A 12,714-nucleotide genomic window follows, 5' to 3' on the forward strand; every position below is an offset into this window, starting at 1 on the left:
GGAGGAGGGGCTGGCAAAGCCTGATTACCCCGGGCCTTCTTCTGATTTGGCAACGCCCCAAGAACAATCTTGGCTCAATGCGAGACTGCGCAGACATGACCGGCGCGCGCAGCAGAGGAGGCTTTGGGACTGGCTCAGGGAATGATGAGTCACGGAGTGACACCCACAGGGGCTATAAAGCAGGAGGCGGAGCTTCCTGGCTTTTTGTGTTGGACAAGCAGTGAATTTGCACGGGCAAACTGTTTCCTGGATGTAAGAATCTGTTCGTGAGTGGCTCGTGCTTTGTCTATAATTTTCTGGTTATCTCCAGAGATTTTGGCAGGCGCGTAGGGAGACGTGGCCAGAACATCTCTGTGCCAGAAGGAATCCAGCCAAGTGTAAATAAACTTTAAGGAGGCCTTTGACTGACTTTTTGTTGGAAGTGTTGGGAGGGGGAAACAGAACAGGCGAGCTCCCGTTGGGACGAGAGAGGACTCCTCAAAGCCAGCAGGGAAAAGATCTGCCAACATGGTGGATCCAGAGCCATGACAGCCAGATGTGGATCGGGAAAAGAGAAGATGAAAGGAGTGACAGTATCAGTGAGGATTAAGACAATTTAAGGATCAATAAAAAGATTTGCCTACAAACAGATTTAGCAGCAAAAGTGGGACTCCAAAGAGAGGGGTAGGACTTTCCCCCTCCAAGATGCAGCAGCAAATTAGCAGTGGGAGCATTTGATACTATTGGATAGACGTTGGCAGACTGAGAAAGATAAGGGAGAGAGGAGAAACTTTGGAATAATATTTAAGAACATTTTTAGGATACATTATATGCTTATGGAGTAGAACTGCGATTGTGCCTGCGATGGAATATAGAACTTTGTAAGAAAATTTTAAAAGTGGTTGGACAAGAGACTGCACCAAATAGAACAAGACTGCCATCTAGAGGCAAGAAGAAGAAAAGATGTAAAGTGACTGATGCATTATCCTCAATAACATCAATTAAAGGAGGGCTCTTTTCCTTTTTTCCTCTATTTTGGTTGTGGAAAATTTGTGGATTAAAAAAAGAGAAAAGTGTATATAATTCCAAGATTTGACTAAGAGGTTGATAAAGTTATAACATATAAAGGAATATCAATCACTGTTAAAATTTAAGGTATATTTATATTATATAATCTTGAATGTATAAATGTATATATATATGCTTATATATTTATTAATATAGTCATATTAATGTATAAACATATTAATTGATATTTACACCTCTATAATAGCACTATATCAGTATTTAATATTATATGGAATATTAGAGTTTTGTATGGGCTTGGAGAAATTACTGTAGAAAAAGGGGAAAGATTCAAAGAGGGATAGAAATTTATATATGTTATTTTGGAAGAGTATTTTTCGGGTTGTAAAAATGACAAACACAATGACTATTACTAAAATAGGAAAGAAAACTTCATGAAATCCAGCATCAACAACATCATCCCTTCAAGTCAATGCTCAATAGACAGCATGCTCGGTGTGGAGAAAACAAGCTCCACACTGAACATACAGTCTATGCAGTCAACTCTCCTCATGATTCAGGAAACGATGATAAGCATAAATTACCAACAGAGATACACATGAGGTTTATTAGGAAGACAATAAGAGATGAAATATACAAGAAAACAAGGGATGAACCAATGATTTATATAGGAAGAGAAATCCAAACGCTAAAGCAGATCCCTAGAAGAATCAGGGAACAGAGAAGACACTACCAATTCTTAACTACTCAACTGATCAAGTATAATGTGATGTTTAGGTGGCTCATCCCAGAAGGAATTTTGATTAAGTGGCAGGACAAGAAGATTAGGATTGATACTCTTGATAAAGCCTATGAATTTTTTGAGCATCATTTTACTACAGACGAGGAACAAGAAAGTAGGGAAGAAATAGAGAGTAAGAGTCAAGAAGAACAACAACCAGAAAAAAAGAGGCAGGTTGGGAGGGGGAGTAGAATTCCTTAGCATCAGAGCATGTTAATAATAATATAGGAAATACTAATGCTCTGATGGTCATTTCAAAAAATCCTTTCTTAATACCTAGAAGCCAAGAGAAGCATAAGTGACAAATTTCAAGTTCGTAGGCTTTATGGTTCTGGAGATTTTGTGATGATGTGTGAGTGGTATTTCGCTTTTATATATATAGATGCTTGGGTAGAAAAATGACAGCCTAATTTTCATGTACCCAATTAATAATAAGTAGAGTTTGGGCAAATATCATTGTAGATGCACCTCATAACTGGAATTGGAGCACAGTAACACCTGCCAGTGTGTGGAGTCTTAAACTACAGACCTTTAATTTTAAAACTTAAAACAATAGAGGAACATGTCTTAACAATTTAATGTGTTGGAAATTTTATTTTATTTATTTATTTATTTATTTATTTGATTTTTATACCGCCCTTCTCCCGAAGGACTCAGGGCGGTGTACAGGCAAGATAAAACCAACAATACAATATACAGATTAAAATACCATTTTAAAAAACTTATTTAATTAGCCTGAAATTAAAATTACCGTAAACTAAAAACCCCGTTTAAAAATTAATAAAATTTCACATTAAAAATCCAATTTAAGCCAGCCCCGCGCGGATAAAGAGATATGTCTTCAGTTCGCAACGGAATGTCCGAAGGTCAGGTATTTGACGTAAACCCGGGGGAAGCTCGTTCCAGAGTGTGGGCGCCCCCACAGAGAAGGCCCTTCCCCTGGGGGCCGCCAGCCGGCATTGTTTGGCGGACGGCACCCTGAGAAGTCCCTCTCTATGGGAGCGTACGGGTCGGTGGGAGGCGTGTGGTAGCAGCAGGCGGTCCCGTAAGTACCCAGGTCCTAAGCCATGGAGCGCTTTAAAGGTCATAACCAACACCTTAAAGTGCACTCGGAAGGCCACAGGCAGCCAGTGCAGTCTGCGCAGGAGCGGTGTTACATGGGAGCTACGTGTAGCTCCCTCTATCACCCGCGCAGCTGCATTCTGGACTAACTGAAGCCTCCGAGCGCACTTCAAGGGGAGCCCCATGTAGAGCATTACAGTAATCCAAGCGAGAGGTAGCAGGCGCATGAGTGACTGTGCATAAGGCATCCCGATCAAGGAAGGGGCGCAACTGCCGAACCAGGCGAACCTGGTGGAAGGCCCTCCTGGAGACGGCCGTCAAATGGTCTTCAAACGACAGCTGATCATCCAGGAGGACACCTAAGTTGCGCACCCTATCCTTTGGGGCCAATAACTCGCCTCCAACAGCCAGCTGCGGCTGCAGCTGACTGAATCGGGATGCCGGCATCCACAGCCACTCCGTCTTGGAGGGATTAAGCTTGAGCCTGTTTCTCCCCATCCAGACCCGTACGGCTTCCAAACACCGGGACAGCACTTCAACAACTTCATTGGGGTGGCCCGGGGTGGAAAAGTACAGCTGGGTGTCATCAGCGTACTGCTGGTATCTTACCCCGAAACCACTGATGATCTCACCCAACAGCTTCATGTAGATGTTGAACAGAAGGGGCGAGAGAATCGACCCCTGAGGGACCCCACAAGTGAGGCACCTCGCGGTCGACCTCTGCCCCCCTGTCAACACCGTCTGCGACCGGTCGGAGAGATAGGAGGAGAACCACTGATATACGGTGCCTCCCACTCCCAATCCCCCCAACCGGCGTAGCAAGATACCATGGTCGATGGTATCGAACGCCGCTGAGAGGTCTAATAGGACCAGGGCAGAGGAATAACCCCTGTCCCTAGCCCTCCAGAGATCATCCACCAATGCGACCAAAGCTGTCTCCGTGCTGTATCCGGGTCGGAAGCCAGACTGGAACGGGTCTAGATAGACATCTTCATCCAGGTACTGGGGTAGCTGTCGCGCCGCGGCACTCTCTAAAACCTTCGCAACAAAGCGAAGGTTGGAGACTGGACGATAATTACCCAAAATAGCTGGGTCCAGGGAGGGCTTCTTAAGGAGGGGTCTCACCACCGCCTCTTTCAAGGCGGCAGGGAAAACCCCTTCCAACAAAGAAGCGTTGATAATCCTCTGGAGCCAGCCTCGTGTCACCGCCTGAGTGGCTAGTACCAGCCAGGAAGGGCACGGGTCCAGTAAACATGTCGTGCCGTGAAGCCTCCCCAACAACCTGTCCACGTCCTCGGGAGCCACAGGGTCAAACTCATCCCAAATGTGCTCAACAATACGTGCCTCCTCTCCCTCGCTTGGATCATCCCAAATTCGGTCCAGACCGTCCCTCAGCTGAGCGATTTTATTGTATAGATAACCGCTAAACTCCTCGGCTCGTCCTGCAAGGGTCATCCCACCTCCTGATGTAGGAGGCGGGTCACCCAGGCTGGGCGGCCGGGCGATTATCTGCCGACGCAATGAGGGTGGGCGTAAACGCCTCGCTTCCCTCATTGCCACTAGGTAGGTCCTAGAATAGGACCTAACTAGTGTCCGATCAGCTTCGGAGCGACTGGACCTCCAGGTGCTCTCCAGGCGTCTTCTCCGGCGTTTCATCTCCCTCAGCCCCTCGGAGAACCAAGGGGCCGGACGAGATCTACGCCGGGTCAGAGGCCGCAAAGGCGCGACACGGTCCAAGGCCCCGGCCGCGCCCTGTTCCCAGGCCACGACCAGTTCCTCAGTCGTGCCGTGGGCCAGTTCCTCAGGGAATGGCCCAAGCTCCGTCAGGAACCTCTCAGGGTCCATCAGGCGCCTGGGACGGAACCACCGTATAGGTTCCGTCTCCCTGCGGTGGTGAATGGCGGTTCGGAAGTCTAGGCGAAGGAGAAAATGATCCGACCATGACATTGGTTCTGTTACTAAATCATCTAACACCAGATCATTTAACCACTGTCCAGAGATATAAATCAGATCCAGAGAGCCTCCCCCCGTGTGCGTAGGGCCATCATTTACTCGAATCAGGTCCAAGGCCATCATGGAAGCCAGGAACTCCCGAGCTGCCGTCGATGACAAGCCGACTGATGGCAGGTTAAAATCCCCCATGACTATAAGTCTGGGGGTCTCAACCGCCACAGCAGCAAGTACCTCCAACAGCTCGGGCAGGGCTGTGGTCACGCAGCAAGGAGCCAGGTACGCGATCACCAAGCCCAACTGATTCCTATGGCCCCACCGCACATAGAGGGATTCACAGCCGGCAATCTGAGGAACAGTGGTCTCCCTCGGCTCTAGATCCTCCTTAATAACAACCGCCACCCCCCCCACCCCTACCTTGGACCCTCGGCTGATGAAATGCTCGGAAACCTGGAGGGCACATCTCAACAAGGGGGACCTCCCCCTCTGGGCCCAACCAGGTTTCCGTAATACCCATAAGGTCCGCGGAAATTGAGACTTTCTGTGTACAAATGAGACTTTATGAGCAAAGTTCTGTATTAGCACTGAGAATTGCTATCTTACAATGTTTCTAAAAAACTTGCTGACTCCCAAGGTATGCTGTTAAAGACGCTGAGCTTGTCAGCTGGAAAGTTGACAGCCTGGGTTCAAAACCCAAGCACCACACAATGTGGGAGCTTTCATTTCTTGCTCCAACTCTTGCAAAATCTAGCAGTTTTGAAAGCATGCAAAATAAATAGGTATCACCTGGGTGGAAAGATAACAGTGTTCTGTGCACCTTTGGCATATACCCTTGCTGGCCACCTGACCATTGTCTTTGGACAATGCTGACTCCCTCGGCCAAGAAATGGAGATGAACACTGCACCCTAGAGTCAGACACAAATGGACGGAGAAACTTTACCTTCACCTTTTCCTGACTTCCTTATGAAGCTTGTCTGAGGGCGTTGACGGCAGCATTTTTCCTCCTTCCTGTTGGGCTGGTAGAAATTCTGACATGTTGCAATTATATTTGTAATTTGTGTCTCTGAAAGGAGGAAAATCAGGTTGTGCTTGTTTCTGCATTGTTCTAAGCCTAATAATTGCTGCATCAGGATTTGCAGCTAATGGTGGGGTGGAGTAGTGTTCTAAATGATTGCTTCCCTTTCTTCCCAGTATACACTCTGGGAAATGGAAGCATATATTTCCAGTGTACATTCTGGGAAGCCTAATATACTTCATGTTAAGGATTTTGAAGGTAAGAGTGGGAGACAAAAGGAAATATTTTTCATAAACTTGAGAACTGAACATTTTGGATAATTCTCGATCTTCTTCAGAAGATTTGGAGAGGAAAAAGAGAGAGAAACCTCTAGAAGCAACACAGTTAATTTCTTCTTATTACTTTGGCTGCTCCTACAACAGAAGTAGAATGATTTTTAGATAGAGAAACTTTAAAACTCAAATAAACAGATAAAATATAAAAATGAAATGATAGTTTTAAAAATCTTTATATAGAATTATAAAGCTTCTATTTCCCGGTTTTGTTTTGTTTAGAAGATTAATAGTTTCTGCAATTCATTTTTGAATTCTTAAGACTAGATTTCAAATACTGGTAAGATGCTCAAATGCTGCTTATCTTGTCTCTTCATTTGAATAATGTACCAGAAAACTAATATTAAAACTGAACAAAGTTTTTTGATTCCCCAGTTTCGTTCTTCATTTAAGTCTCTGATTAATTGCCTACTTGTCTTAGAGATCAATTCAAGTTATGATTAGCTGCTGCTCTTCATATAACGATAAATGATAAATGATGTATTTTGTACAAATAATGTACTATAATGTCATTTCATTAAACTATTTAGAGGGGAAAGTTATACGTAACCTATGAATCAATACTAACTCTAGGAAGGTGAAGCAGTACAATTTTCAAAACAAATGTTACTAAAAATTTCCATTCCAACAGTTGATGAATACTCAGTCTACAAGAGCTTGAGTACAAATATGTAATGTGTTTGTAATGTGTTTTTTAATACTTAAGTATTAATGAAGTGGAATAAGTACCTTTATAGATTTGGCACTGATGGAAAATTGTTCTTTGTATTGGTATTTTATTATTATGGAAACACTTTATAAATGAGTTTTAGTTAACAAATGCATCACTTTTGTTCTGAAAAAATAACTTCGTCAATTATCTCCTACATGAAATTGCAGTGCCATTAAAGTCAGTTAAAAGAAATCCAGCAGAGTAAAAGCAGTGAGCAAGCATTTTCTATTCTCTAGAATTGTTCTCATGGAGTTATTGAAAGGAGATAAAAATATTTTAATCACATGAAAAAGCCTTTATTACACAGTTGTTAGGGGAGGATGTTACTAAAATTTGATTTAGCTTTTTCTAGGTGAAAAATCTGTCAAACTGCTTCAACACAGAATAAAGAAAAAATAAATATTTTTCTGAATACTTAAATGCTAGCAAACTGGGTAGTTTAAATAACATAAAGCAGAAACCAGAAGGAAAATAAAATCTACATTAACCATTCATGAGAATGAAGAGCTGCATATATACAATGTCAGTAGAAGCTATAGGGCGATTGAAGGTAGTAATCTTCCATTCATAACATGGAAGTTCCTGGATGCTTGGATATTTAGTTATTTCCTTACATAAACAGAAATAAATGCAAAGAAAGATTGGACACCACCACCATTTCAACATTGGAATTTTCTATATAATTAGAATATTTCTTTTAATGGCTACTTTATCAGTCACCTAAAATCAGCCTGATGTTCCAACAACAATACAGAGTCATTTGCTTCAATTTTTAAGTATGCTGAATGAGAATATGAAAAGAAACTCTAGCTTATTGTCAATTAACATTAAATTATTTTTGGAAAAAGCAATATCTAGGTAGTAATCATTCCGGTTGGTGGTTGTTGTTAGTTGTGAAGTTGTGTCCGACCCATCGTGACCCCATGGACAACGGTCCTCCAGACCTTCTTGTCCTCTACCATCTTCTGGAGTTCATTTAAACTCATGCCTAACTGCTTCAGTGATTCCATCCAGTCATCTCATTCTCTGCCATCCCCTTCTTCTTTTGTCTTCAATGTTTCCCAGCATTAGGCTCTTCTCCAGTGAGTCCTTCCTTCTCATTAGGTTGCCAAAATATTTGAATTTCATATTGAGGATCTGGCCTTCTAAAGAGCAGTTGATCTCTAGGACTGACTGGTTTGATTGTCTTGCAGTCTAAGAGACTTGCAGGAGTCTTCTCCAGCACCATAGTTCAAAGGCCTCAATTCTTTGGTGCTCAGCCTTTCTAATGGTCTAATTTTCACAGCCATACATTGCAACTGGGAAAACCATAGCCTTGACTATACGCACTTTTGTTGGCAGGGTGATGTCTCTGCTTTTTAGAATGCTGTCTAGATTTGCCATAGCTTTCCTCCCCAGGAGCAAGCGTCTTTTAATTTCTTGGCTGCAGTCCCCATCTGCGGTGATCTTGAAGCCCAGGAAAATAAAATCTGTCATTACCTCCATTTCTTCCCCATCTATTTGCCAGGAATTGAGAGGGCCGGATGCCATGATCTTAGTTTTCTTAATGTTGAGTTTCAAGCCAACTTTTGCACTATCCTTCTTCACCCACATCAGGAGACTCTTTAGTTCCTCTTCGCTTTCTGCCAATAGAGTGGTATCATCTGCATATCTGAGGTTGTTGATATTTCTCCCAGCAATCTTAATTCGAACTTTTGATTCATCTAGCCCTGCTTTTCTCATGATGTGCTCTGCATATAAGTTAAATAGACAGGGCGACAATATAGAGCCTTGCCAGACTCCTTTCCCAATTTTGAACCAATCAGTTGTTCCATGTCCACTTCTCACTGTGGCTTCTTGACCCGCATATACTGTAGGTTTCTCAAGAGACAAATAAGATGGTCTGGTATTCCTATCTCTTTAAGAACTTGCCACAATTTGTTGTGATCCACATAATCAAAGGCTTTAGCATAGTCAATGAAGCAGAAGTAGATGTTTTTCTGGAACTCCCTAGCTTTCTCCATGATCCAGCGTATGTTGGCAGTTTAATCTCTAGTTCCTCTGTCTCTTCGAAATCCTGCCTGTACTTCTGGTAGTTCTCGATCCACATACTGCTGGAGCCTAGCTTGTAGGATTTTAAGCGTAACCTTACTAGCATGTGAAATGAGTGTAATGGTGCGATAGTTTGAACATACTTATTTAAAACATACTTATTTAATTGTGCAGGACTGAGCTAGATTTTAAATTTATGGGTTTTAATTGGGTTTTATTGGTATATTTTAATTAACGGGCTTTAAAATAAGTTTTTTAATTGTTTTTATTCTGTATTTATGTGTTTTTAAGCGCCTGTGAACCGCCCTGAGTCCTTCGGGAGATAGGGCGGTATATAAATATAAATAATAAATAAATAAATAAATAAACATTCTTTGGCATTGTCCTTCTTTGGAATTGGAATGTAAACTGACCTTTTCTCCAGCAGGGCGGGACCAGCAGCCAGGCATGGGGAGTGACTCGGTCTGTATCCAATGGGATCAAGTCTGCTAGTTGAAAAGCACCTCCTCCTCCTGGTGCCTTCCAGCTTTCAGACTCGATCTGATTGGGAACAGACGCACTTCGGAGCTGCTTCCCTTTGAGTTCATCGGGAAGTAAGCATTTTTTATTTTATTTTTTAGTAATTAGGAGGGCGATTCAGCCCTATTTATTCCTTCCCAGCTGCTGGTGTCGGGGTTGAGGCTCCCATTATAGGTGAGCTCTCCCCCTCCCCAGCGAGAAGGGCGATTCAGCCCGATACCGCTGGGGACAGCATAAGAAGCTGCTGGAAGAACGGGGAGGCTGATAGGACTCAATTTCGCCTCCCCATGGCTGGCAAATTCGGCGGCTGCCGAATTTAACACACAGCCGCGTGGCGGCTTTAATTAAAATTACGTTTGGGCGCTCCCGGGTGCTTCCCGATCGCCCTGGCCTACCCATAAAAGGGTCTAGGCCGGCCAGCCTGCCCCTGCCTGAGCTCTGGGGCGTCTTTAATCAGGCCATTGATGGGCCTAATTTCCAGTCACCGGATCTTTGTGGGCGCTCCCGGGCTTCATTCCCGATCGCTCGGGTGACTCAGCAGAGCCTCTGCATCGATCTTTGACGGGCTCTCCGGCTACCCACTGAGGCCTTCAGTCTGTGAGTATGATTACCTTCTTAGCCACCTCCGGTTTTTACTAGCCACATGGCAAAAGACTCTATCATCTTGTAGGCCCTAGAGAATGGAAAAATTCCCCCACTGTATTTTTATTTAAATGGTAATTTAATTATAATTTGTCCTAGGTCATTTTTGTAATAGGCCTTGGCTTGGGCCTCTAGAGGCTCATAGGCCTCGCATCCAGGCCTTGTCCATGTGGGGTTTGAGGCCTAACTGTCGGTTAGGCCTTTCAAGGTGGCCGCCGTTCCTCCAGTCCGGCCTAGTAAAAGGAAGCAACATCAGACCAGTCCAATCCCAGGGCCTAGTGCTTCAAGCTCTCATGCACCCACAAGGTCAGAGACACTTCAATCCCCCATTTCCAAGCCCCAAAAGGCTATTTCTAAGACTTCTGAAAGGAAGGCCCTATAACGCCAGAAGGCTATAGATCGGGCCATTGCTAGGGCAGTGAAGGAATCTGCTGATACTATACAGGAACAGCTATCCACCTCCTTACCAGTTCAACCTCCTGTGCAGACTCCTGGGGCTCCATTAACTTTATCTCCTGATATATCTGTAGACTCATCCCAACCTCTGCCCACTTCTGATTTATTCTGTCCTATTTCTGTATCTGAAATGGATGTTTTACCTGCAGCCCCGCCTGTACTTGAGTCAGCAGAGGTTTCTTCTAGAGCCACTATTCCTATGGGGCCTGTAAGTCTCCAGGCAGCTGCCCCAGCGGCTAATGACCCTGCAGTTATGGCAGAAATGATTGCAGCTGCTGTTCAGAGGGGTATTTCTGCTTCCAGGCAGGCAAGAACCCATTCATGGGTTTCAGAATATGTAGCATCCCAAACTAGTCACGATTTGGTGCAGGACTGCTCCACAGCTCAAGCCGAAGATTTCCAGGCTCATTCTCCATCTAGGGCCTCACTGGTGGATGAAGGGGACCTTAGGGATGAGAACCTCTCTGAGGATGAGGATTTGGTCCCAGACCAACCCTCCTTTGTGGGTCTCTTCAACCCACAACTATTTCGGTACACAAGGCCAAGGTCACTACCCGACTGGGAGTGGCCCGACCAGCCCCAATTCCCACCTCGGAGACCACTGATCCACCCATGGACTTGTTTTCAGTTCCGGTGGTCGAGTCAGAAGAGGTGCCTGCCCCTAAACTCTTTGTGGAAGTAGTTGATAGGCAATGGAACTCTCCTATAACTGGTCCTAATCCTAATGCCTTGGACCGTCGCTTGTATAATTTGGAACCTAACTTCCTTAAATTACTGCAAATCCCCACAGTTGATGCCCCAGTAGTTGCATTAGCAGGACCATCTGTGGTCACAGGACCTCCAGAGGAAACCCTTCGCCCGGAAGATAAACGGGCCGAACAAACCCTGATTAGAAGTCATCAGGCGGCAGCCTGGGCCGTTAGGGCCTCTTCCTCGGCCTCTTTCTTTAATCGGGCTGCCCTTTTATGGTTAAAACAATTGCGTGACCGTTTACCAGTCACTGACTCCCGGTCACATCAGGACCTAAACAAGATTATAGCTGCCATCGAATACTCAGCCGATGCCACCCTAAATGCTTCTCGATTTGCTGCCAAATCGATTGGTTCCACAGTATCCTCACGCCGCCTTCTCTGGCTTAGGTGTTGGCAAGCCGACGCCAAAAACAAATGGAGGTTGGCCTCAGCCCCTTATTCGGGGACTTCACTCTTTGGAGCAGCCTTGGATCCATTACTTATAGAGACCAAGGACAAGCGCAAGATCCTTCCAAGCATGTCCCGCCGTTCAGACTCCAGGCCAACCCCATATTTTCATCCCTTCAGGGCGACTGATTCTAACTTTGGAAGCTTCAGAACCCAAAGACCCTTCTCCCCCAGACAGGGTAGACAGGATAGGCAGGATAGACAGGGAGGTCAAGGTCAGAGGGGTTCCTTCAAGCGGCCCTTTCGGGGGGGGGAGAGGTCGGCCATTCAGACGCTCACATTGACTGCTTGCCCGTCCCTCCCATTGGGGGCAGACTGGCGCTCTTCGCCAGCCAATGGGAGGAGTCCACCACGGACTCCTGGGTCAGGGAGACAATCAGGTTCGGTCTCTCCCTGGAATTTCTCTCCATCCCTCCGGGTCTTCTCGTCAGGTGCCCGTTATCTTGCGACCCGACGAAACAGCTGCTCGTGGCATCGGCCATAAAACATCTTCTCTCAATTCAGACCATCCAAACAGTGCCACGAGTCCAGCACGGTCAGGGGTTTTACTCCCGACTGTTCATAGTCCCAAAGCCCTCGGGGGGATGGAGAGCAATCCTCGACCTGAAGGCTCTGAACCGCCACATAATCTACAGGCGGTTCAAGATGCAGGCACTCCAGTCCATCTTGGAGAGCATCAGGGAGGGGGACTTCCTCACGTCAGTAGACCTGACGGAAGCATACTTACACGCCCCTGTCCTTACGGCTCACAGACGATTCCTCCGCCTCTGCCACGGGGGTCTCCATTACCAACATTGTGCCCTTCCATTTGGGCTCTCCTCGGCCCCCAGGGTCTTCCCAAAACTAATGGCCGCCCTCACAGCTCATCTCCAGGCCATTCCAATCAGAATCCAAGCTTATCTGGACAATCTCCTTATCCAATCTCGGACATAGACCCTGGTGGCAGCGGATTTGTCCACAACCGTTCAGGGCCAAAAGTCACTTACATCCTATGAATCGAATCCAACAC

At 45.4% G+C, this 12,714-nt stretch overlaps 1 protein-coding gene across 12 annotated transcripts in view; it reads left to right on the top strand.

Annotated features, from left to right (window-relative positions):
- Positions 1-12,714, top strand: part of LRRFIP1 (LRR binding FLII interacting protein 1) — a 283,628-nt gene that overhangs the window by 45,774 nt on the left and 225,140 nt on the right. The window contains exon 1 of one of the 12 annotated variants that reach the window (XM_058185720.1): positions 5,928-6,072. The exons of 10 other annotated variants lie outside the window; for them this stretch is intronic. In XM_058185720.1, coding sequence (XP_058041703.1) covers positions 6,055-6,072 — 18 coding nt within the window. In that variant the 5' untranslated portion in view covers positions 5,928-6,054. Of the gene's footprint in view, positions 1-5,927; positions 6,073-12,714 lie in introns of those variants that run through there. One more of the 12 variants, XM_058185758.1, reaches the window with a different exon arrangement.

The sequence above is a fragment of the Ahaetulla prasina genome, chromosome 1 (assembly GCF_028640845.1).
Source record: "Ahaetulla prasina isolate Xishuangbanna chromosome 1, ASM2864084v1, whole genome shotgun sequence".
In the NCBI taxonomy this organism is placed as follows: domain Eukaryota; kingdom Metazoa; phylum Chordata; class Lepidosauria; order Squamata; family Colubridae; genus Ahaetulla; species Ahaetulla prasina.